The 27,421-nt window shown below is 39.2% G+C and overlaps 1 protein-coding gene across 1 annotated transcript in view; it reads left to right on the forward strand.

Moving 5' to 3' along the window:
* Positions 1-27,421, forward strand: part of LOC123509981 (protein unc-13 homolog A-like) — a 417,157-nt gene that overhangs the window by 123,550 nt on the left and 266,186 nt on the right. The window contains 10 exon segments of the mRNA XM_045264620.1: positions 6,731-6,848; positions 7,760-7,777; positions 9,673-9,796; positions 12,107-12,139; positions 18,873-20,336; positions 20,949-21,068; positions 22,638-22,971; positions 23,748-23,780; positions 26,048-26,154; positions 26,786-26,809. Of these exon segments, the coding sequence (XP_045120555.1) occupies positions 6,731-6,848; positions 7,760-7,777; positions 9,673-9,796; positions 12,107-12,139; positions 18,873-20,336; positions 20,949-21,068; positions 22,638-22,971; positions 23,748-23,780; positions 26,048-26,154; positions 26,786-26,809 (2,375 nt within the window).

Genomic DNA, 27,421 nt, shown 5'->3' on the forward strand with positions numbered 1-27,421 from the left:
GAGGAAGATGAGTGGAAAGGAGGAGGTAACAAGAGTAAGGAAGAGAGAAGTGATCGGAAGCTGAGGAGATGAGAGAATTTGAAGGAAGGAAAGAAGGAGATGGGAAGGCAAGGGAACGGGAAAGACAGGAAATGTGGCAGTGAAGACAAAGTTTGCAAAGAATCAATAGAGGTCACTGTTCCGACGTGGTGATCTGAGGGACCTTACTTGGAGATCTGACGGAAGCTGCCCATTCTTGAAACCACCGCCGAGTGACTCAAGAATGCCCACGCTGCCATATCCCTGTCAATACTATCCTGCACGGCTTCACTGAATACTTATAATGAAATGGGAATAACTATGTGCTGAAGTGCGAGAAATATACTGTTAATGCATGCTATCTATATCCTTCACGGCTTCACTGGAGACTTATTATGAAATGGGAATAATTACCTGCTGAATTGCGAGAAATATGCTGTTAATTTATGCTACCTATATCCTTCACGGCGGCACTGGAGACTTCTAAATGGCGGAAACGAGGCTCTGTAAATGCATCACTCTTTACTGTCTAATCTCGTGGCTGGCTGTATAATGAAGTCGAGTATTTAACCTCCAAAAACCGAAGAATTTATTGGTATATTTATAATTAGCATTTTGTTCAAATGTAATACACACACACACAAAAAAAAAGATAAAACGAAATGGTAAGTGTATTCATAATATTTGCATGTTATAAGAAAAATGTACTTAACCCTTTCAATACTGAGACGCATTTTTACCTAGAGACGCATTTGTACCTTGATTTTTAGGTATAATTAGACGATTGTACTTAGGAAGGGTATATGGAGGTCAAAGATTAATGGCCACAGTCTTCACAATTCCAATCACCCAAGTGAGTTTCTGAAGCTGTATAAAATCACCAAATAGTAAGCAGAATGGTACTGAGTGTAGGCATCACTAAACTGTCTCCCTTGATCCGAAACCATCCAGAATATTGAGATAGTACTTTCATGTCTGGACGCAGGCTTATTATTTCTATAGGCTAAAATAAATGAATAAATAGATACATAGAACAGAATAGCATAAAATAATCCATATCTTCTTTTTTTCTTTATTTCTTCCTCATGCTCTTCACTGATTCCTTTTTTTTTTTTTTTATCATTTTTCTCTATTTTCCACCGCCCTCCATGTAAGTCTTCTTCATATTTGTCTTCTTTCCCTCTCTTCTTCATGCTAGAGAGAGAGAGAGAGAGAGAGAGAGAGAGAGAGAGAGAGAGAGAGAGAGAGAGAGAGAGAGAGAGAGAGAGACCCAAACAGATAAAACACATCCACGCCCAGACACATAAAAACAGACATGAACAGGCTCACCCAAACAGACTCTCCCAAAATAAACTGAGACACACAGACATGATGAGAGAGAGAGAGAGAGAGAGAGAGAGAGAGAGAGAGAGAGAGAGAGAGAGAGAGAGAGAGAGAGAGAGAGAGAGAGAGAGAGACGATATTAGTGTTTGATACAGCGATAAAAATGAAAAGGAAAACACAAACTTGATAAATGAGGAAAGAAAGGAACAGAAGATACAAGAAAGGAACAGAAGATACAAGAAAGTGAAGATAGGAAAAAGGGAAAAAAGAAAGATAACTCGTAAAAATGAGAGAGAGAGAGAGAGAGAGAGAGAGAGAGAGAGAGAGAGAGAGAGAGAGAGAGAGAGAGAGAAAAGCCAAGCCAACACATTCTTTCTCAGAGGTAAAGAAAGCTGTTAGCGTAATTGCCGTTATAGTTGTTGTTGTAATTGTTGTAGTTGTTGATGCAGTTGATATGGTGCAGCTGGTGGATGGCCTTGCTGGTGATAATGGTGAGGACTGTGAGGAAGGTAATGGTGATGGTGATAACTCTATGCCACTAATGCACTGAAGTATGTGTAAGTGTTGATAGTGAGTAACTGATTGTGTTCTGCGCATTTGAGTGTTTCTGTTATCATTAAACACTTTGTTACATTTTTCGTTATTGGTTTTTAAGAAGGCAGTTGATGGATTCGTGTTTGTTATCGATAGCTTACAAGGTTCTGTCATTTCACTACCTCATATTCTCTCTCTCTCTCTCTCTCTCTCTCTCTCTCTCTCTCTCTCTCTCTCTCTCTCTCTCTCTCTCTCTCTCTCTCTCTCTCTCTCTCTCTCTCTCTCTCTCTCTCTCTCTCTCTCTCTCCACGGCACACTACTCTGGCATCTATGGCATCATATTCTGGCACCCTCCCTCTGCCTTCAGCTCTGATACCCTGCCATAGTACCCTTAGTATCCCAACCTGGCACTCTGGTATCTTCCCCTTTGCATCTTTCCTTGCCGTCCTTCCTAGCTATAGTCTCCCTTTCTCCCCTCCTGTTTCTCTCCTCTCCCTCACTGTGACTCCTGCATTTTAACATTAGGCGATCTACAATGCTTCTCTTTTACCTTATTGAACGTCATTGATTTCTTGTCTTCCAATATTCTCTAGGTGACATAGTGTTGTTCCCAAGGTGATTTAAAGTGCTGCTGTTACTGCTGCTTGTCTGGCTGTTGCTCCCGACCTTCACTGCCTGCACATTGTCCTGTTTATGATGCAGCAGTGTCGTATAGTTTTATCTTGTTACATTCGTGTTTATCATGAGTGACAGTGGTTTTGAGGTTGCTGGGTGCAAAGGCTGGGTACTCATGGAAGGCATACGTATTGTCAGCTTCGTTCTTCGTGAAACAGTTTTCCTATGTATATTTCTAATAGTGATATCATTCATCCTTTTTTCATGGCAGTTGTCATTGGTTAGAGTTGCCTCTGAGGTGTATACTTAGTAGGCTTCTTCCTCTATCCTTCTACATCCTCCTTAATGTTCCTCTTCCCCTCCTCCCTTGCTTCTGATTTCTTCTTTACACACACACACACACACACACACACACACACACACACACACACACACACACACACACACACACACACACACACACACACACACACACACACACACTCGTCCGTCAACTGTCGCTTATCTATGCACACATCAGCCCAATAGTGTGCTTGTTACACCTGGGAACGATGCTAAGGACGATAGATATTGACGAGGAGACACATTGGAGGGTTTTGATGGCGTCACTTACACATAAACACTTCTCACACCGTTACTTCATTACCACTGGTGAAAAGTTGACCCGTTCTTTCCTTACAGGAATAAAATCGCTTAACTGCGTTTACCTGTATCCGTTATCATGTTTTGAGGTGATAACACAGTAATGGAGACAAGGTGGTGGTTACCCTTACTCTGCCTCACCCCCTATTACCCCGCTCGTCCGCTGGTTTTAATGCTTTTCTCATCTTTTCCTAACTTTGTTATTCGGTGTCTGCATTTTTTTTTTCTTTTAGGATTTCTATAAGTTTCGATGCTTTTGGAGTGTTTCCCGTCAGTGGCGGGTCCATTGGGGAAAGACTGATGAGGCTGAAGCCCCGCAAATTTTTGTTTAATAGCGAGTGTATGTACATGGTGCAAGGTAACAGGTACATACGGAACAGTGATGTAAAAAGGCTTTCTAAAAGGCTAAATCAGATACTGTGACTTACTGTGAGCCTTTGATTTAAATAAGTTTACGTCTTTACGAGCAGGGACGTAAGAGAAGCTAGCTATAATTTCGGCTTTAGCCCCTATCAATAATGAATTAGATACCCCCTCACTATAATTAGAGAAAATTGATATCAATAAATGGTTACTATTCTTACTATATAAAATTAGCTCTGCATTTACCTTAAAAAATGCTCGCTTATAGCGGTTCCTCCGAAACCCCCCAACAGATCAGGTTCCCTTCGCTCGTAGCGGCTTGCCACCAATCTCAAATGGTACAGGAATTCAGATTAACTCCCTAAACTGTGATCCTTGGATCCGCTACTGAGAGAGAGAGAGAGAGAGAGAGAGAGAGAGAGAGAGAGAGAGAGAGAGAGAGAGAGAGGGAGAGAATGGGGGAAGGAGGTAGGTGCAGGGAAGGGAAAACCGAAGTACGACAATCCTAATTGAAGTACCTAATTGATACCTTGATTTTTAATTTCCACGGCCTTTGTCTCTCTTGAATATTGTCATTCTATGATGACTTAATTGATATTAGACTTTATATCTAAAATTCTAATAACTGGGAGAACAGAAATAGAATAAAAGGATGTGGATCCTTTGCTTTGGTAACACCGTCTTGAGTCTCCACTCTGGCACTCTCCACTCTCCCACCCAGTGGTGATACTGTTCCGTGTGCCGCGGTGCTAATTGGGTTTGAGACAAGGGTTGCCAATTTTGGTACCAGCGTACCGGATTTGGTACGTTTGAACTCAAAAGTACGTTTGGTACGACTTAAAGTAAATTTGGCACGAAACTTTTTGTCCGTAAGGTTTTTAAAATCTCATATTTTAAGTTTTTCACTTAATTGACGGGCTGTTTCCATTCGAATGAAAACTTGTCTTGTATCATGATCGTCAGAGTACCACCGCCGCGTTGTCCCAATCATCTTACCCCGCCTCCCTGTCCTGCACAGTCCGCAAGGGGAGGCAACAAGATGCTCAGTTAATAATCACTAATCTGTGTGTCTGTTGTGAACTTGCGGTAGTTAATCAGCCGAGGAACGCGACAAGCACATTACATCGTTATACCTTTCACAGCGTGAGTTTTGTTAGACTGACGAAGAACCATATTCTGTTGACAGTGTACTTCAATTTAAGGAGGGCATGTATTGGGAAAATGTTGCTTAACTAATGTAGGTATAGGTTGTGTGTGTGTGTGTGTATGGTTTCTAAGTAACAGTTACTAACCTCATAAGTGTTCTTTATACGTGTGTTGCGTGAAACAAGTTGTTTTTGTGGGTGTTTTTATGCAAATAAAATCTGGTGTTATTTTTTCATAACACCAATTATGACTTTTTATTAGTTTCCATATAAGATATTATTGCGTCAAAAATTTGTTTATAACTTGTTAGATGTTTTACTTCCTGTTTGAGTTAAATATGTAATCTTAAAGGAATCTGTAGTGCCATTGAACCAATGAATGTTTACGTTTTCGGGTTGGTTTTATTCTTATTAAATTCGGCTCCTAACTGAAATTAAAAGTATTTATGAAAGTAGTTCATATCTTTAGAATGTTTGAATTCCTACAAAATATAAACTTTGTTGACTGTTTAATTATATTCAATGATATCAGTGTTATAAAACTTATTCGAATGAACTTTTATTTTTCATTTTATTACTACTCAGGCTTGAAGTGTTTGTTATTCTAGGTAATAGTTAAAAAATATGAGGAATCTATCAATCTCTATCTATCTATCTATCTATCTATCTGTCTATATATATTTAAAAACTCGATTTTCAAAGTGAATTAGGTACCTATTTTATGGGGCCCATGATGTCACGAGCTCCTGGGCCAGGGAAGCCGTACGTGTGGACCCCTTAGCTAATGAATGCAGCCAGTTATTCGCATAGCACATGCCTCAGGGCAAAAGATTAAAGAAATGGTCAGAAAAAAAAAGGTTAGAAAAGACGCGAAACAGTTGAGCGTAATATACTGCATTCCATGCGACGGCCTGCACGGCAAATTATCGAGGATCATCGAAGAGAATAAGGGAACACAAAAGTGACATGCGCTTCCATCGGACCACGAACTCTCTCGTCCTGCATAGAGATGAACACGGTCATTTGCCAAACTGAGAGGAAGCAACCGTTTTACGCGAAGGATTTGAAAAGAGGAAGAGAAAGCTAGTTGAAGCGGCGTACAAAGCCGCGTGCAAATTCTTCATTCACAGAGAAGGCTTCGTAATTCTCACCCACTCTGCTGCCAACCTCATCCTCACCTGCACGGACCAATCAGCGCCTATGGAGCATATATATACAGCCTGTAATACATTGTTTGTCATTCTGAAGAGGGCCTCTAGGTAGAAACCTTAGAGAATAAAGTATTCTAACCTAGCCTGGGTTTTCTTACCACCTTCGCACTCATTTGTCCTACAACTACACAACACGTCTCTTTGTTATATTTAGCGTAATGTACAACGTTCTCAAGGTGTCTGTGAGTGTTTCTAAGTGCAGGTATGTACTACTAGTGGGAAGAGGAGGTAGGAAAAAGATATATGGGAAATGGAAAAGAAATAAAGGAAGAGGAGGAGGAGGAAAGCCAGTACTGGGGTATCTTCGTCATTTAGCATAATGTGCAAGATTCTCAGGGTGTCTGCAAATGTTTCTAGGTGTAGTTATGTACTAGTAGTGGTAGCGGGAGTGGGAGGAGGAGGAAGGAAGGAAAAATAGAGGAATTAAGGACGAGGAGGATGAAAGCCAGTGCCGGATTTTCTTTGTCATATGAAGCATAATATACAAGGTTTTCAAGGTGTCTGTAAGTGTTTCTAGGCACAGATGTGTACTAGTAGTGTTAGCAGGAGTGGGAGGAAGAGGTGGAGGAAAGCTGCTGCCGAGCTTTCCATATCTCGTGGATAGAATCTTTGAGCTGATATTCTAACTAGAACAAACACGATCATCAGTTGTCAATATGAGGGCAAATAATACATCATCATTAGTCTTAGAATATATTGTTTATTGAATATTTGAAACTTTTGAGTAGCAACAAATGGCGTAGTTCTGCACGATATGGCTCCATGTTTAACTTTTCCCCTCTTCCTCTATCCTTATCAATGTTCTCTTTGTGTGGAAAGTGTCATGTTGGCTATGCACTCTTCAAGGAATGCTACTAATTCAGGATTCCCTCTCCACAGCGAAACCAATCGGCTGGACACGGGCCTGTTGGTGGAGGTGTGGAACAAGGGCCTTATATGGGACAAGGCTCTGGGGTACCTCTGGCTGCCCCTCACCAACATCCAGTACTCCAACGAGGTGAGAGAGAGAGAGAGAGAGAGAGAGAGAGAGAGATGGATGGGTGAATGAATGAATAATACCAAGGTTTAATGCTTATATTAAAGAGCAATGGAAATGAAGAGTAAGAAACAAACATGGTAAATTCAACAAATCACTTTTAATTCTTAAAAAAAAAGTAAACAGGAGTAGTTAGAAGGAATGTACATTGAAGATAGGAAGGAACAAAGGGAAAGATAGATTTGATTCCTCTTCACTAATTCTAATATATATATATATATATATATATATATATATATATATATATATATATATATATATATATATATATATATATATATATTGTGAAGATTATATAGTTAACTAAAACTAAAGTTATAGTGATTCTTTAAGTTGATTAGTTTTTGAATAATGAGTAATGTTGGTGTTCCCTAAATTGATTATGTTATAACTTTTATCTTAAGTTAGTTTGACAAACTTTGATGTTTGGCTCCTTTTCACTAAATTTGCCTTCCCCTGAGGTTATTTTTCAGATGTATTTTAGCTTTGAGTGGCAGAGTAAGGTGGAAATTTTTTTTTTCTTGAAAGCATGAATGTCTTCAGAGTCTGAGATTGTGAATGCAAAGAGGATGTTTCATATCTGAGGGGATTAAGATTTTTATTATTATTTTTTTTTAAATGAGTGTCTTGTTTTCTTGTAGTTTTAAGTTTGTTTGTTTATGGTAAGATTTGTTTTCTTTGTAGCCTAAATGATTAACCTAATCCATTATTTAGTTTTCTGTATGAATTTTATAGGTGATTATACTCTAAAGCAGAACATGACAACATTTTACGCTAATGTCACTTTTCTAATATAATTTTACATTATTTTCCTCTTGTTTGATAATTACATGATTTTATTTTTGGTTTTCCTCTTACTTTTTCTTCTTCAGATTCCCATCATTGTGGAGGTCAGTTTTTTTCATTGATTGTATCCTTATCTAGTTCTCATTTATGGAACTTAAGGCTAAATTTGAGACTAAGTCATTATTCACCAAGGGTTACTTCTGCTTTCATTACTTATGCATCAGAATTTACTTTTTTCCTATTAGCATTGGCATTGCCTTTTAATCTTACACTTTTATGCTTTTCATAAACTGTAATATTCTTTTTATCTACGTCTGTTTTGATGCCTGGATCTCTCTCTCTCTCTCTCTCTCTCTCTCTCTCTCTCTCTCTCTCTCTCTCTCTCTCTCTCTCTCTCTCTCTCTCTCTCTCTCTCTCTCTCTCTCTCTCTCTCTCTCTCTTTGGCCTTGCAATTTCTTATTTTAAAGTATATTTTTTATATGTCCTTTTCTTTATCAGTTTGTACTCCTTTTCTTACAGCCTTTCCTTTGATACAATACCACTTTTTTCACTTTGGAGCTTCTATTACTTTTAGTGTGATATAGGTAATGGAAAGACATGCATTATATATATATATATATATATATATATATATATATATATATATATATATATATATATATATATATATATATATATATATATATATATATATATATATATATATATATATATATATATATATATATATATATATATATATATATATATATATATATATATATATATATATATATATATATATATATATATATATATATATATATATATATATATATATATATATATATATATATATATATATATATATATATATATATATATATATATATATATATATATATATATATATATATATATATATATATACACACACACACACACACACACACACACACACACACACACACACACACACACACACACACAGTATATTATTGATTGCTAAGTTTTTGAAAAGCCAGTCATGAATTAGTAGTTTGTCTTGTCTTAGTTTGAATGGTGACTACTGGAGTGACTTATAAGCTTTTAGGTGCAGTAAGTATATATGTGATTACTTTTGATCTTGCTTCCAAATTTTTATTATAGTCCTTTATCTCTTTCTATGACCCTGGAGGCAAGTGATGCCTATGGATACAAGAGTGCATATATTCATATATCTATATATTAACATCAGCAATTTTTTTTTCATTTACTGTTTAGCTGAAAGCATGCCAGTTTTATTAAATGTTTTTAATGTTTATTTGCCATATGGAGACAAGAGCACAGTGGAGTAATTTGTTCTTTCAAGTGCAGAAACTTTAAGTAACTTCCGTCCAGTAGAGACATGTTAGCTATTAATGTGTTTCTTAACTTGCAGCGTTGAGAAACTCACACTTGTTGATACTATTGGTAATTTATAGTTACATTTCTTTAAAAATCCATAGAAATTGTGCATTTTTATGATAAAAGAAACCAATATATCATACTTTTTTCTTTATATATCTCTTATAAAGAAGTGAAGAACTTGTGTAAGAAATTTGCAGTGCTAGCTCTGAATGCAACCTTTCCATTATGCTGGAAATGTCAAAACAAAATAAGTAATGATTTTCTTTCTTGTAAGGATTAGACATGGCTTGCAATATTGTCGTTTCATCTTTCTGGATTTATTTACAAGTTTTATATGTATCATATATGAATATTCCTCGTTTTTATTCTTTCCTTTTTTTTTTTTTTGAGTATTCATATAGTTCAAAATCCTTATTTGATCTACTGAACAAGATTATAGTAAATCATGTTATGGAGTCATGAAAACACTGTTCTCTTTCCTGTGTTGGGCAATGCTTCATTGCAATTATGTTGCCTTTTTTTTTGCTCACCATAGAAGAAGAGTCACAATTAAACTAGGTGTTTGAGTAATACAATACAAGAAGGCTGTAGATGGAGGATGAGTGAGTGAGTGTGGGTGTGTGTGCTGCAGGAGGGGGAGGGCCGCTGGTACAACCTGGATGCTGACCGTGTGGTGGAGAATGGAGAGGTGAAAGGCACTGCCAACCCCACTGGAGACTCCCTGTTGCTCGACTGTCGCTTTGAGCTGCCATGGGGTATGTATTTTACTATGTCCATTACTGTTTCCCTTAGTTTCTTCCTACACTCAGTTTTACATGTGCACTAATAGTAAAAATGTGTCAAGATGAACAGTTATGAGTAAAAAAAAAAAAAGCATATGATGATTTCTTACACCTTAGGATCATAAACTCATGAATCTGAAGCAGCAGATGTGCTGGTGCTGGTGATTTGAACAGCCATTTATCAGCAAAGTAGAAGCTGTGTTGGGTGCTCTAAATCAATCTTTGTTATTTTTTTTATAATAATTTGAAGGTGTTTGTAATTAATGCATTTGACTCATAACTGGTTATTGCTTTGTCCTTTTTCTTGACTTTGGCTTGTGAATTTTATTGCCTTTTGCAGCTGTGTTTGAGTATCCAACAGTGTAACATTTGGCCAGAGATGCTGGGGTGTTAACTCAATATTTTGTAATATACACAAACACAATGTAAATTCTCAAAATTTACAAGTCAAATTGTGCACCAAACTTATTGATTACAAAGTTAATAAAATAGGAAATATTGCAATTATCAATTACTTGATTAACTATATATAATTGTTCATTAGTCACAATATTTACCAGTTATTTTTTAGGATTAGTTCATGAAAGACTCATTTAAATATAGTACTTATTACCACAGTCTTGATATGGAATACAGTATTTCTATTGCACATATTTCTAAAGTCTGTGCTGGTGTGAGTGTGTGGCAGGAAGAAGCATTGTGTTCTCAGCTGTGGATCCATCCTTGCTCAGTATTGAAAGATTGTTTGGGGCTCAGCATCATGACTATGGTTTCATCATTAGTCATGAGCCACACCTATTCACTATTCAGTCACTTATTGGAGTGTTAACAAAGCAGCAAGAATAAGTCAGTGCATGTAACTATTTCCCTGCTGAGTGGACAGTGCTCACTGTGCTCCTTTAAGTAAAGATTGGCACATGGCACATAATGAGAATATGTACTTTTTTTCTTATCATCAACTAATATTGCTTTGACAATCACCATTTCAATAGAGTGGACTCTTCAAAGCAATTTTCAAAAGGATGTAGGGATTTTTTGTTGCATACAGTTTATTTATATTTACTTACAGGATATACTTTAACACTATTATCAGTGATTATTATACTCCTCTTCAACTTCCTGTCTTCCTTGCTTATGTTTAAAAAGAATATTAGAGTTGATTGCTGGCATTGTAATGGTGCCCATAATAAGACATGCAGATGGCATGTTTCCCTGCACTAGTTCTTTACTCTGTTTATATCCTGTGGTTGGAAGAGGAGTATGAAGTGATTGATATGATGCAGACATTTATCAAAATTGTTTGTACACTTACATTTTTCGTTATAATAAGCACTTGAATTTTGCAATAAATTTTTGACATATACAGAACATGAATCATTTACATTTTAACACATACTTTTAGACCAAAGGGTATAATGCTTTTGGATATTGCTACATGTATATGTACCTTTGTATATATTTATATATTATTTTTATTATGGAAAACCTGGTAAGTGGTGTTAGTAGTGGTCATTTTGCCTGAGATCTGAGGGTTTCCAGGCCAGGCAACAAGTACTGTTCCTCTGTTAGCAGTCTGCATGGACAACACTGGAATTTTGTGTGGAATTTTGTGGAGTAACAAGGATAATATTCTTGGCCAAGAGGAATTCTATACTCAGAAATATTTACTACACACAGTTCCAGATAAATACTTAAATATACATAGTGATAGAAACTGTCTGTCCATTTATAGTTCCTGTTCCTATCATCTTTCTTTTACTGTTGCCCTGCCTTCTCCTTATTTCCTTTTCCTCCTCTCCCTTTCCCTTATTGTTATCTTCTCTTTTTTTTATGTAAGAACAGTATATATTGTTTGAAAATATTCTATCTAGTCATGTGAACCTGTAGAGCCTACCATGAGTGTCCCTTTGCTTTCCCTGTGGAGACCTCATGTAGGCTGACAGGGAGGCTCAGGGCCACTCTTTCCAGTGGCAACAAGCTGTGTTGCTGGCTGTGTGGGCAGTGTGGCAGCATGCACAAGGGCAGACATAGCTAGTTCATCAGGCTAAGATAGAGCAACAAATACAGCCTTTTTCTATTGAATACTAATCTTTTGTGCATGTTACTCACACCATAGCACACATTAAACACTAGGTTTTTTTTTTATGTATGAAACATATTTTTTAACTCATTACTACCTTATCTACATGCAGGCATTTGTCATATTGTCAAAGGAATCAAAGTGTCTTCTAATAAGTGTCATTGTTACGTGTCAGGAATCTAAACGCTTTGTTTCCTTACCAGGCAAAAAGGCCAAAGAAAGAGCAAGGAAGAAAGGTACAGTACTGCTTTTTATGAAACATCAGATGAAGGCTTTTTGTTTGTGATCTGCATCAACACTTCTTCTCTAGATGTTCTATATATAGTTGTAATGCCAGTCATGTTATGACTAAACAAGAGCATCAACATACAAAATAATGTAAGGTCTTGCCACCTGTCCTGTACTTTTACAAGTGTATACTTTGAGGCACTGAGGTCCAGAGCTCAGGCCAGAAGTATTTTGTATGTTGCACTGCAGTGTTTTTGCCAAATGAGGCATACACAGTACCTGTGCTGGGAGGACCAGGAAATGGTGGGCCCTCACCTGCAATGCTACATTGCTGCATGAGTCTTTATTAGCAGCAACCACTTGACAATGTGGAATATCATTCTCTCATTTGCTTCAGTGTGAGATAAGAGAGCTATATCTCTTCTTACCTGACAACATGTATAGCATGAGGAAAGAAAGGGCCGTACGAATCACACACACACACACACACACACACACACACACACACACACACACACACACACACACACACACACACACACACACACACACACACACACACACACACACACACACAGCATATCAGGTCCTGGTCCTCCTGTCTTGGTCACGTAGTACTACTAACTTGCATTCGCCTTTTTTAAGTGTCATTGGTTAGTATAAAGAAATGCTGCCAACATTGTTTCATGAACTAGCAATTAGTGGTCTTTGGCCTGAGCATCAAGATAGGGTACTGTCTTGTGAGTATGTAGTTCATAAAAATTGTAGTGTTCCCTGGCTGTTCTGTGCAGTAGAATTGATTGTCATGAATTTAGTAACTTTGATTATACATAGGCAGTGATAAAAATATTTTAGACATTAACTAAAAAAAAAAAAAGGTGAATGTACAGTTCGTTTCCCTTTTAGTAAGTGAAAGAAAAACACATCACGTTACTTTTTTTGAGAGCTGTGGCCGGCGATGACAGCATAATAGTGCATCCGCTGCTCCTCCCGGACCTTCTGCCTTGAGTGGAAAGTGGCCTTGTGTGCACTTAGCCTCTATAATACTGTGACGAAGCACCACAACTGGGTTGTAGAAAACTGACCCCCACGACCACCTACTAGACTAGATCTCACGCCTGTCCAACTCTGCGAGGCTCCATTTTACCCTCTGGGAGTGAAATTATTAAGCACTGCAAGGATGACTATTTGAGTATACTTTTTTCTTAAGCTGGATAGAAACTCACAATCAGTAGATAACACTAGTGGAACCCTTGCCCCCCCACCCCCCATTCCCCATCACACATTCCCGGACTATATTGTTTTCATTATTTTCATGTTTGTTTTTTATGTACGCATTCTCTCTTGTGTCCTTTCATTCCCATTTCACTTCCCTTCACTGTGTGTCCTATGACTTCTCTCTTTGCCATCCCTCCACACTACTACATGTTGACGTTTCCTTTGTGCTTCGTTGCATCATTATGTGATATCCATCTTTTACATATCTTGGAAGCAAAAGATGTTTATCTCGTGCATCTGAAGTCAACTCACTCACAAGGGAGTCACTAAGGCTCGTGGTCTGTTGAAACACCATCAGTGGAGCGCTGAATTGCACAGATGGCCTCTTTTCTTCCCAAGGTTGTGCATGCCCTGCTTGCCTTGAGCATATTGATATTTCTTTGTCTACCTATTCAGAAAGCATCGCTTCTGCATCTCATTGCATAATCATGGTTGTCAATCAGTCCCAGGAAATTTTGCCATTCTTTGCATTTTCTTCTTGGGCATTTGCTCCTGGGACAGTGACCAGCTGTGGTAAGCACTCTGTGCTGGCATGACTTTACTTCTCACTCTCAGCACCACATTATGTAGTTATGAATAGTTTGGTTTCCAAGGGCAAGATGAATTATCTTGTCACTTTCTGTAGATAGTTGAAAGTTTGTCTTTTGATACTAAAAATCAATATATGGTATTTAGTCACAGTTATGAGACTTGTGTTGTTACATTATTCTTGTTTGGCTTTGACTGATCAAGATTCACATGGTTACAGCAAATAGTGTTTAGGATGCATCAACTCATAACTGTAGGTGTGGGCCTGAGAGGTGAGAGGATACAGTGGCATCCCTGCCTGCAATAGTTAGTTACAGAGGTGTGCTCTCTCAGGACCAGAGGAACACCTTGCTGCACTGGCTGGGTGCCTGGCACATGCCTTTTACTGGGTGATGCTCCGGAAGCAGTTTGCACTCCTCTTGATATGAGTAATAATACTCAAGTATTACTCAGTTTGCCAAGGAAAATGAATATATATCTGGGCTCATGTACAGTTAGGAGTGTGAAGAGAATAATGTGAAGATAATGAAGCCAAACTGGCTTGCATTCAATATGAATATTAGGAAGTAAGACTCTGCATCTTACTATTGCATCATGTTTGCATGTGCTTTGAGTTTTCAGTGAGTATGTTTGGTTGTTTCAAGATGGGGATGATTTGTGGAGATCTTCAGTAGATCATAAATTACAGATATCTCCTGGCAAAGTTTGCTCATGTTTCAAGAAAACATGTATTACATCAAAGAACAATAGGAACATATTTAGTAGTCTGAAAAAATTTTCATCATTATTCATGTACGAGTACCTATGTTAAGCCAGATGATTAGTGTTGAATGGAAAGATTATAGTGTATAGTAAATTGATTTTGTCATGCTTTCTCCATTTCATATCAATGTTATACAAGCATACATACAAGCATACATACATAGCCAGGAGTACCTCAGTGGGGTAAACAAACACATGTTATTAGTATAGGTCATTGTTGTACAATAATAGATGTTGTATTTTTACTTTAACAGATGCATTTTTCATAGAACATTGCTGTACTCATTCTTAGAAAACAATAGATATTTCACATGTTAAATGACTTGTAGAGAGCTATGTAGCTTTGTTTTTCTTGGCTTTGTATTTTATGTTGACCAGACTGTCATTATTAGTGCAAGAAAGGTGTTGTTCGTGGGTGCTAGTTCTCGAGAAGCCTCGGGGCGTTGAACCTCAGACACTGGCCATGTAGTGTGGCCATGTCTGTTCGTATGGCTTTAGGGACAGTCTGGATGAAGCAAGCACGCCTCCACTCAGCGCAAGTTGGTCAACAGTATCCATGTTAAGCTTTGAGACAACAGCAGAAGCATATAATAGACGTCACTGGCTTGGTGAATGAAACCTAGTATAGTGTGATGTTATTGAAGATGTTAAATAAAAAAAATTATTGTTTATAAATAAAATAAAAAATCAGTATTGTCAACTACTATAAATAAATGTGTTCATATTCTGTACCATAAATAATGCGGCAGTGTCACTCTATCTTAACATCTTCAGTATTAGAGGAAGCCATCCACTTGTACAAATTCTGTGTCCCCTTTCTCCACCTTTTGGGAAGCTCCTGGTGATTCCTTTTCATAAGAGCTGTGAAGCTTTCCTGTACTGATCAGACCAGCTGCTTCCCCTCAGCCCCTGCCTCCTTTCTTTTGTCCTTGCTTCTCTTGCAAGCACTGTTGGTCACCTGTCAGTGCTGGAGTGATGCTGCTCTCACTTGCTGCAAGTCTTCACACTAACTGTCTTATTTTACTGCCACTAATTGTTCTTTTCACTATACAGTTCATCTCTTATGATTTATGTAAGTGAATAATATATTCATTTCAATGTTTTTTATCATTGTCAGGAAATATATTAATGCTCTGCTGGTCCTTCATTAACAGATTATCATTTTAATATGCAACTGTTTTACAAACAAAACTTCAAAATTTCATTCCTGGCAAAGTTTATTATTTCCTTTAAGTTGATGATATTATTGGTAGTTATTGCATAACATGTGAAGAACAGTTGGTAAGCAGCATCCCTGCAGCACACTGGAATTGATCTGTACACACTGACTTGACCTGCATTCCTCCACTTCCACCAGGGCACTCATTTCTGACAGCAAGCACAAGAAGTGAATGGGGGAGACTGTCTGAGCTTTAGTATAATTTGTGTTGCCTTTCATGCAGGTTGAAGCAACAGACTTTTACCAAGAATGTGTAATGAAGTAATAGCACACACCATACCTACGGGTGTTATGAGAGTGTACTTTGTATGTAAGGCAACAAATGAAGTGAGAGTTGTACAATGTGATTGGGGAACTCATCTTTGTACTTGTCAAACACATTGATTTTGTGTATGACACTCTTGTTGGCTGAAATGGAGCCTCTGTGGCCACCTCTGCTTCCCTTAGGCTAGAAGTATGGCCTCTGGGTCCTTGTTGTGTAGCACTATTTAGCCCCTAGTACTGTTTCTCTAGATAAGTGCATATTTGCCTCTTCTTATATTTCTCACTTTCTATTTGTCTCTCTCTTATCTTTCTCTATTTATGACTGTCTGTACAACCATTAATTATTGTCCTTAAGTCTGTGTGTTTGATTGTGAGTCTCTCTCTCTCTCTCTCTCTCTCTCTCTCTCTCTCTCTCTCTCTCTCTCTCTCTCTCTCTCTCTCTCTCTCTCTCTCTCTCTCTCTCTCTCTCTCTCTCTCTCTCTCTCTCTCTCTCTCTCTCTCTCTCTCTCTCTCTCTCTCTCTCTCTCTCTCTCTCTCTCTACACATGCACACATATACATACATGTACCAGTGCATCACCCCCCCTGTTCCTTTCCCATATTCCACAAGTAAGACACAAGTGCCTTTCCCTTTTGTATATTTTATAACTTTGCTTATGTAAGATTTGTATCTCCTTCCCTATTTATTTTAGTAGACTCAGTATCCCTTCAATGTAATATATAAACAATAATTCCCTGCCTTAGTGTTTAGTGTAAGTAATTGCCTTTATTTCAATTGATACTGAAGGAGTTTCAAGATGTTCCTCTTTGTAATTGGCTTACTTCTACCTTCTGTGGGACTATAACTTGAAGTCCCACAATGCCTTTTTTAATCATAACGCTTTAGAAAAAAAATAAATAAAATGCTGTAGATCTCCTTACCTACCCCCCCCTCCCAAGGTAAGTGTAGGTTCACATCATCCCCCCTCCCCTCCCTTCCCCACCCCTTCTGTTGTCTTCCCAGGATTCATTACTTTCTGGGTAAGTTGTTATTACCTAAAGTGTTCCCTTGTATGTAATCTTGTTCCCTCACCCTCCCTCCAGTACTGGGCACTCAATTTCTATTCTCATTTCTCTCTCTCTCTCTCTCTCTCTCTCTCTCTCTCTCTCTCTCTCTCTCTCTCTCTCTCTCTCTCTCTCTCTCTCTCTCTCTCTCTCTCTCTCTCTCTCTCTCTCTCTCTCTCTCTCTCTCTCTCTCTCTCTCTCTCTCTCTCTCTCTCTCTCTCTCTCTCTCTCTCTCTCTCTCTCTCTCTCTCAGTGTGTCTATTTGTGTGACTGTGTATTTGTCTCTCTCTCTCTCTCTCTCTCTCTCTCTCTCTCTCTCTCTCTCTCTCTCTCTCTCTCTCTCTCTCTCTCTCTCTCTCTCTCTCTCTCTCTCTCTCTCTCTCTCTCTCTCTCTCTCTCTCTCTCTCTCTCTCTCTCTCTCTCTCTCTCTCTCTCTCTCTCTCTCTCTCTCTCTCTCTCTCTCTCCTGACTTGCACAGCATCACACAGGATATGAAGCAAGCTTGTGCATCCAAGCACTGTACTGCTTCTCTCCTCTCATAGGCATCTTGTATTGAGAAAAACAAAAGAGAAAACTCAATTAGCAATAAATAGACAATTTACTATTTTTCTGAAAGAATGCTTCATGTCTAGAAAGTTTTTGCTGAATGGCAAGTCATTCTTAAAATATTTTCCTCCTTTCACATATTTTTCCATCCTTGTTGGTGATGCTGTGTATCACTGACAAAGCCTACTCTGTCTTCTCAAACTCCTTTAAGTAAGTATGTTTTTACTTTAGTCTTTGGGTGCCCCTTACTTAGTTTGTGTTTGTGGATAGTCTGATATCCTTAAATAAGTATGTGACTTTATCTAAACCAAGTCCAAGACCTTAAACTTATCTGTCTTGTGGATGAGCCATCACCTTTACCCTCCTCTGTAATTGTCTTGAGCCCTTGTCTTTCCCTGGACACACTCCTCCTCTTCACACTTTCCACCTTGCATCTCACTCTCCCCAGACCAGTTTTATATACACTAATCTCTTTCAATATGATAATAAGCACTAGTATTTTAAGACACCCTTTTCTGACCTTATTCTTCAAAATTTTAGAAAATGAAGAATATTAAGGGTAGCTTTTCATTTCAGATGTAATTAATTTTGTTTAAGGACTACATTTCACTGACTCACGGGGAGCTAACATGGTATTTTGTCTTAGAATCAGGCAGACAGAGGTTCATTTACTAAGATAAGGAGATTAGGGGTATGCTAGTTCAGTTCATATTACAAGTAAGTAGTCTAGAACAAAGGCCAGAGCTGCTCCCATATGTACTAGTCCAGCTAGAAAAGGGATGAGTAAGGCACTCTAAATAAAAAAGGTAGACAGAATAAATAGATGACCTTTGCTGATACTGACATTGGGTTAGGAAGACATTAATGGGTCTTTGTGATTAGTATTGACTTTTGTATTGATTAATTGAATTGAGCTTCATGTTTTGTGGACTTTAGAAGCATTGAGAAAGATAGTGGGGTGAATTTGAAGATATAACTTGGAGATATTGATGGGAACTGATTGAGGGAGATAGGTTGGTGTGTAGAATGACAAACAGAGAGCTTGGGTGGGACAGGTGACAGGTGTCTGGGCTGACTGTGTGGGTGTTGTCTCTCCCTCAGCTCTGGATCCAGTGCTTCCTAACGGCCCGTGTGGCTCGGGGGAGCCTGGCCAAGCCTACGCTGGGGTTGGAGGCTCCCACGATGCCCCTCCCTCCTCCCTCTCTCCATCTTCCTCCTCGACTGCCCGCCCAAGTCTCTCCACTGTAAAGCTCCTCAATACTGTCACGTTTGAGACTATTGAATCTGCCACTGATTATGATGATGAGTGCGTAGACTCCTCAAAGCCCAGTGAGAGGCCAGATCTCCTCACCACAGCTGCATCAGAGACCGTGGACTCTGGGATTGGCAATGATGAATTAGGTGCTGAAACTAGCATTTCTAGATTTCTTAGTAGAAGTGATGAGGCCAAAGTTGAACAGAGTGATGCCGTGAGTGGGACGGATGAGGGTGGATCTTCGCCATTTAGGTTTAGCTTTCAAATACCACTGTCGCAAAAGGATAGGGAACTGTCCTCCCCCCCGGCCAGCGACAGCAAGACTTTCTCATGGGACCCAGAAACAAGTGTCTCTTCCTATGCAAATGCCCAGTCTTCTAGCCCAAAGGTTACTCTGGTGACCACCAAATTTGCGTCGTTATCAGTGTGTTCACCAGATAGGGAACAACTCCCCCCTTGTAAAACTTTCCCCGAAACCTCCAGCCCAAGTGCCGTGCCCTCCTCAGGGATCTTCAACATCAAGCTCCTGAAAGAGAACCTTCTGAGGGAGAGTGAAGGACTGGACCCCCTGCAGCCATCGCCTAACCTGGAGGACTCCTCTTCAACCAGTAGTTACCTGACACTGTCTGGCTCCAGCGGCTTCTTTTCCAAGTCTAATGCCACGGACGAGGTTCCGTCCTCCAAGACCTCACCCACGGCAGAGACTGAATACCCAACTGAGGTCAATGGCGAAGTGCCTTCCAGCACGTTCAATTTTCTGAGGTCTCCTGCACGGACTGAACCTGAAGCTCCCCCAGCAGAGGAAGCCCCGAGCACAGATTCCTTTAGACCCACCAGATTCTCCTTCCTCACCCGAGATTACCTTCCACCTCTGGATAGTTCAACCGAGGAGGAGCGAGCTCCCGGGTGGTCTTCCTCCTCCTCAGAGCAACCCATCTCGTCGCCTGTGTCAGGATTCACCTTCTCATTCTCAAGGACCACCGAAGCCTCGGCCACTACGCTCACCAGTGCCACGGCCACACCTGTCCTTGCAACCACTACTTCTCCTCCTCAAGAGAAGTCCAGATTTTTCACCTTCCTCAACCTGAGGCACTCGCCGGGGTCTGAGTCACCTCCCTCTGTGGCCAGCGGGGAGAGTGAACAGGTCTCCACCCCAGGAAGTGTCCCAAAGCTCAATTACCATGAAACCCCCAAAGTCTGTGATGATGAGGATGGTGAGACACTCAAGGATGAAAAGACTAACAAACTGCTATCCGAAAAAATCAAAATTGGGTCCTCAGAAAGCAAACAGTCAGGAGAGGAAAAGAAAGGTAACCTTATACTATTATGTAGGAGACAACCTTGCTCGAATGTTGCTCTTGTCCCTTACAGTAAATGTAGTACATATTTGCTACGTACAAGTAACATTCTAGCAAGGTACGGTAGACACCCATGTGTGTGTGGTGCCAATGAAGCGATATTGTACCTATGGAACCTGTAGTGCAAGGGTCAGTTCACTATGCACCAGAATGAACTTGTACAATAGTCATGCACAAAACAGTAGCTTTGAGTACTGGAAAGCTGAGAATTTTGTGGTCATGCAAGCTGACCAAAATGTACATATATTATTTTTACTTAGGCTAGTGAGAAAAAGTGTAAGCTCTGTAGGTAAAAAAGGAAACTGCTCTTTTCTTTTAATTTTTGTGCATACTGATTCACATTGGAGTCATCGTGCCATCTTATTTTTTTCCATGTACCAGCACACCCTTTGTGTTTCCCACACATTCTGTTTGGCCACTGCATTGTTTCCTCATTTGATATTTTTTCCTTGTTCTTCCTCGAACCCTCAGCACTCACACCCCGTAGCATTTGTGTTCATGGCGCAGCCAGTCCCCCCACGGGAGTAAGACAGGCTCGACCCTTCCTGATGGGTTTCCTTACAGACCTGGAGGAGACCGAGGCCCAGGAACTGCAGAGGAAACTGGAGATCCTGAACCACATTATGGACCAGGAGACAAGAGGGGCACCTGGCAACACCAGGAACCCCCAACTCAATCTGATGTGTGAGTGTGTTCTGGAAGGTGGTGAGTGTGAGGGACCTGAGAGTGAGGGAGTTGTGAGCAGAGAGAGAGAGAGAGAGAGAGAGAGAGAGAGAGAGAGAGAGAGAGAGAGAGAGAGAGAGAGAGAGAGAGAGAGAGAGAGAGAGAGAGAGAGAGAGAGAGAGAGAATTTAGAGGTCTGGGGATTTGAGTATGAGAAGTGCAGTAAATGAGAAAAGGTGAAGTACAAATGGAGTATGAATAGAAGCTTGAAAGGCCTGGAGTTCAGTGGTTAATTGTGGTAATCTGTCCACTAGTTATAGATATTGACGGAAACTGTAACCGACATCAGTGTAGTGACAGGACAGCCAAACAGATAAAAAGAGTTTGATCATCTTTGTCCTCTCAGTAATGTATCAGACTCACATTTATTTTGAGCACTCTGATGAGTTCAATTTCTGGCAGTGTGACATTGTGACCCTCTTCCTACCATCAGATCAGTTTCTTATTGTTCTTAACATGCTCTAAAGCTGGACATGATGAGGTAGATTTGTGCAAGGACTCCAGACACTATGTATTTTTTGTTATTCAGCAAATGAGATGATTGATGTGAGAGTAATGAGGGAAGTGACAGTTTTTCCCTGGTGTGTGAGATGACTGGATGTGCTGAATAAGTGGCTTGGTGGAAGGGAAGACAATGATAAAATGACAATCGTGGTCCAAGGAAGCTGTCACCTTCGTGTCATCACCTTCATTTATGTACTGTATTGTTTTCTAAAGGGAAAAAGACAGCCTGTGTATATTGTGATAGGGTTATTCCTATGGTGAGTGTACAGTTTACTTCTGTATATCCTTATTTTTGTTGGTTGGGGATGTCCACCATTTATACAGCTTTACATCCTTTAAAACTCATGATGTTATTGCTTCTTTGGATTTTGCTTTTATTGCTTCTTCATCATCCTTATTATTATATTGCTTCTTTCTTTTGGTGAGCTGATATTGTTATACTACTTATATTGAAGTTATTTAGATTTACAGTGAGCATTGTAAAGAGAGAGTGTTGTCTTATGCTTTTAAAAGTGCTAGTCAAAACATTTTCCTATGAATATGAGATTAGGGAGACAAAGATATAGTGTTTATGTGTAGGAATATACCAGGATATGTTCTCATGCTTTCCTTCCATACACCTCAAATTGTTGCAGGAAGATGTTCAAATATTTCTTATTTAAACTAAGATTTCTTTTTACAAGTTGCAATCACTTTTCCTGAATTTTACAGATCTGTTGTCACTGGATACAGTATACATTGTCTTAGAAGTGTCAGTTATTGTTGCCTGTCCCAGTTGTAAGTGTTCCCTAATTGCAGGCCAGAACAAAGACATCTTGGCTTAACCTCATCAGTAGCCAGGAGTTCTTAAACTAAACCTGAAATCAGTGATATGAAACTGTAGAGATATGTAGCTCAGAGTGCCCCTTGTCCAATGTTGTTTAGTGCCCCTTTCTCCTCCCCTTGAAGTTAGCACTGGAGAGGTAATGCATCAGTTACTGCGAGCACCAGTGAACTAACACACTTCCCAAACAACCTCCACCAACAGCTGGCATGTCAGAGGACAGCGACTACACCAGTGACATCAATTATCCAGTGGGGCAGCATCCCAATTCCTCTGTGTCGCAATTCTTGGGTGTGGCGACCCAAATGTCCACGCCACAGAGGTCCCTGGAGACAAGTCGGGAAAACTCCTATGAGAGGGATGATGGTGTGCAGTATGGTGGTGAGGCGGGCTACGGTGAGGGCTATGACAGGGGAATGGCAGATGACTATTACAGCTACACTCTCGAGCACAACAAGAAGAATGAGGGTCACAAGCCTTCTGTAGCAGATGAAGACCTCTTCTACAATAGCCGCCCTAACAACAGGAAAGATTATAGGTGCAGTTGGTTTGAGTGTTGTGTTTCTGTCCTCTCTTTTTCCTTCTATATTTCTTCCTCCTTTCCCACCTTGTTCATTCTCTCTACTGTTCCTCTGTCTCCTTGTTCCCTGGCCTATAACTTTAGAAGCTTCCTTCCTGGCTTCTTTAGTTCTCAAAGTCTGCCTAGTTACATTGAACAGTGACTTCTTGGAATTCTCAAGCATCATTCTCTACCAGTAATAAGGAATTTTGTCAGTATCTCTTTTTTCCAAGGAGAGCAGTAACTGGAGTGTAGTAATGCTATGAAATTTGTATTCCCCACTGGTTCTCATGTTTGTTGAGGTATTATTCCATGTTGTAGTCCTTTGGCGTCTACTTGTAACCTTAGCTAACCAATTTTTCTATAAGCTTGTTATTCTGTGTGTTTGAAGAAGCATAGGAGAGACACTTCAGGCCACTCTTTGCTGCATCAACCCCCTAAAAGCCCTATTGATTATGCCTTATAAACTCAACTGCATATTGTAGTACTTGCTCCACACTTCAGTAAGACTATAAGAAAAAGCTTGGTAAGAACAATTACAATATAATGGTAAGCACAATAAAGAAAAAAAACATATTGGCTAACTCGATACAGTCTGGTAATGTTTGACACTGTTAAGTTACAAATTATAAATCAAGTTACTGTGCTTACTGAGGGTGGCGGTGGAGCACAAGACTGGCCTGAATTGTCCCTCGCATGATGAAGGAGAGTGACTGATCAAGCCTCTCTCTTTGTCCTGTCCTCGTCCCCTGTAGGTATGAACCGGAACCATTGGATGAAGATATCAGGTATTGAGCTGGAGCGAGTGTGTGCCTCCCATTATGCATGCCCCACTCATTCACCAACCCTTGCTATAACCCTGAGTTTGTCACCATAGCTTGTGTATACCCTATTGCCTGTGCCCCAGAACACACTGTCACCTCCCACTGCCTGTTGTCACTGTTGCTTGAGTCTTGCCATCACTCAACACCTCTGCCTTTCACTCACATGATACATATTGCTCATTGCTATTCTTCCTTTCTTTCTTCTTATCTTGTTGATTTAGTCCTTGATGCATATTGGTGCTCTTGTAGCTGATATTTTTGTTTACTTTATGTATTTGTTCAGGTTTTAAATATTTTAGATATTATTCTTGATACTGGAACAAGTATTGTAGCTAAGCCTTTCTGATTTTGCATGACATTGAACTTAAACAAGTCTGAAAGTGTTCTTGCTTTTTCAGTACATAAATTTGGCGTAAGAATTTTGTTCCATACTTGATTTTTGTTAAATATGAAGTTTAAGATGAACTCTTTTGTATGGTTTAATGATTTTGTTTTAAATGTCATTTTTTTTATTTTTTTTTATTTATTTATTTTTTATACAAATGGGGTATCATTACAGACCTCATTGTCTCTAACTATACTATGCTGTGGCTGGTGGGTCTGGCAGCTATGTTCACTGCACCACCGTTCCTTCATGCTTTAGTACATAAATATTTATTCTCTGAAGGCTTACAAGAGTTACATTAGACAGTGACACACAGACACACTAGCTAGTCTATACCAGTAACACCATGGCAGCTCATCATCTGCATCTCTGTGTGAGTTTTCACCACACCTCAACACAACTAAGGATTGTATTGGATGTGTTTAGTTATTATTTTACTTTGCAATACTTCTCACCCTACTGCATGTTGATTGATCATATATAAGCTCATTTAACTTGCTTTAGAATCATGTCAAATTTGTTTATCCATAATTCTTCAAATTCTAGAAACATTGTATATAAAGTCTATACAATATGTTATGGGCAAATGTGTTACAATTAGGCTCCTTATAGGAATGGGTAAGAGAGTGTGTAAGTGTGTATTTTTATATGAGAGAGAGAGAGAGAGAGAGAGAGAGAGAGAGAGAGAGAGAGAGAGAGAGAGAGAGAGAGAGATGCATGTTGTCAGTGGTGCCAGTTGTTGTGGTGTTGTGGATGTTGGTTTCTGTTTGTTGCCTGAATGTATCCTGTGTTTTGTTAGATTTTTGGCAAAACTTTACATTTTTACTAATCCTGTGTTTTGTGTCAGATGTTGCCATAATGTTTTCAGGATGCTGTGTGTTATTTGTGTGTGTGTGTGTGTGTATGTGTGTGTGTGTGTGTGTGTGTGTGTGTGTGTGTGTGTGTGTGTGTGTGTGTGTGTGTGTGTGTGTACATGTATGTGTGTGTATATGTGTGACTCCTGCAGTGTTTCCCTCCCGCGCATGCCTCAATAGTTGAACTACCTCCTCTTCTTCCTCCTGCCGAGAGTTTCTCATCATTTACAAACTTTGCTGAGTAATTCTTATCCAAATAATGCCTATGTTTCTCCCCTAAAGATATTTACATGAACTTTGTAATATAAATAAAATTACCTTGATATGTGTGTAAATATTGTCTAAAGATTAATAACCTGTAGATAATGTACATGTCCTGTTTTACATAGAAAATGCGAGTGAGGATTTTGATAGCACCAACTTAGTATGTACTTTATAGTAGTATTTTTGGGGTATTTATGTGGATTAGTACTTTCTGTAAGGTAAAATGTTATAGCAGTAGTGATTCAAGATCTGTCAAAAGCTGTGAAGTGTGACTTAAACCAGTCTATTTTTGATAAAGCTTGTGTACACATGAAGATATCATGGTATAAATGTGTGTGTGTGTGTGTGTTTGTGTGTGTGTGTGTGTGTGTGTGTGTGTGTGTGTGTGTGTGTGTGTGTGTGTGTATTTGTATTTGTGTGTGTGTGTTTGCAAATTCATGGATGTTTTTTATGTTTGCAGATAAAATTATACTATATTGTGGATATAATGAGTGATCCACAAAATATTCATAGAGCAGAATGAATTTTTAACATGAGAATCAAATGTGTATTTGAGTATGAATTGTTCTGTAAGAAGAGTTGACATTATGAGGAACAGAACGGTAGACATTTGCCCACGTATGTGTACACCACATGTAAGTGACAGCCAACAAAAGACAGCTAGGATGGCTGACACTTCACAGACTTGAGCAACTTGTGTGTTGACCTGTGACCTGATCCTCCCACAGCCCAGTGAGTTACTACAGCAAGCATGGCCCCTTCACTGGTGGCCAGAACGAGGAGACACAGCCTGCCAAGCCTACCACCAACAATGCACGTGGGAAGCTGACAAGAGGTAAGTCTCATCGTGCCAGGATTGCACACGCCTCGGCAAAGCTCTACCACTCAACACATACAAACATAATCCCCGTTTATGGGTTTTTTGTAATGTCCTGTATTATATCATTTATGTTGTTTATTTGAAATTTCATTGTAGCCAGTGATTTCAGTTTGACTGACTTGCATATTTTAAGAATACTGTAGAAGGGAGATTGAATTTGTTTTAATTTTTGCTTTTAGTTTTTGAAAAAAAAAATATGCAGGTCAACATTGGCATTCATAGAAAATATTGGCTGCAAATATTCTTAAGTTAACCTCTCAGATGTATCCTGAAATTCAATAAATTTTGAGTTCTTTGGGAGTTTTGAAAAATTTTGCAGAGAGTGAAGTAGTAATTACTTTTGCTTATTTATGACATTGAGGATCTTAAGAGAGAACACAAACTAATGTGATGTATAATACTCAAGTTACTGTTTTATCGTTATACAAAAATGAAATACATGATAAGGGCACATCTGAGAGTTCACTCATATATTAAGTTGTAATATTTTGATTTAACACAGACAGAAACCCTGTAACTGATAGATATGTACTGTAAAGGTAGCATTAACCTGTGTAATTATCACCTATATTTCATTGTTTAATAGCCAAGCAGCACACGGATGAAGACGGTAAACACTAACTGAAGCTTGTGTTGCAATCCTAGACAATGTTTGCTTATCTTCACATGTCTCCAGTGTCCCGTACACTTACCCGCAGCACTCACTCCTGCTCTGTCTCACACCCTGGTCACGTGCTCTTCTTATTTCACTGCTCAGAATTGCCCTTCAGGAGAGTGGCTTAGAGAGAGAGAGAGAGAGAGAGAGAGAGAGAGAGAGAGAGAGAGAGAGAGAGAGAGAGAGAGAGAGAGAGAGAGAGAGAGAGAGAGAGTGTTAGCTAGTATTACAAATGTCTTCTAGTATACATATTTCTGAAGGTACAAAAACTGTGGAAGCAGATCAGTGTTTTGTTGGTAATACATATTCAATCAGTGAAGGAAAGTAGAATGGAATGGATTGCAAGAGTGTGAAGTTTTTAAGTGTTAGTTGGTAAGATATGATTGAAAGGAGGAAATGAGAACTGTGTAGCATGTCTTAATGTGTTGAGACTGTTTAATATATCTCTCAATTTATTATAACTGTGTGTATGTGTTTGTGTGTGTATATATGTGTGTGTGTGTGTGTGTGTGTGTGTGTGTGTGTGTGTGTGTGTGTGTGTGTGTGTGTGTGTGTGTGTGTATATAG

The sequence above is a fragment of the Portunus trituberculatus genome, chromosome 28 (assembly GCF_017591435.1).
Source record: "Portunus trituberculatus isolate SZX2019 chromosome 28, ASM1759143v1, whole genome shotgun sequence".
Lineage (NCBI taxonomy): Eukaryota > Metazoa > Arthropoda > Malacostraca > Decapoda > Portunidae > Portunus > Portunus trituberculatus.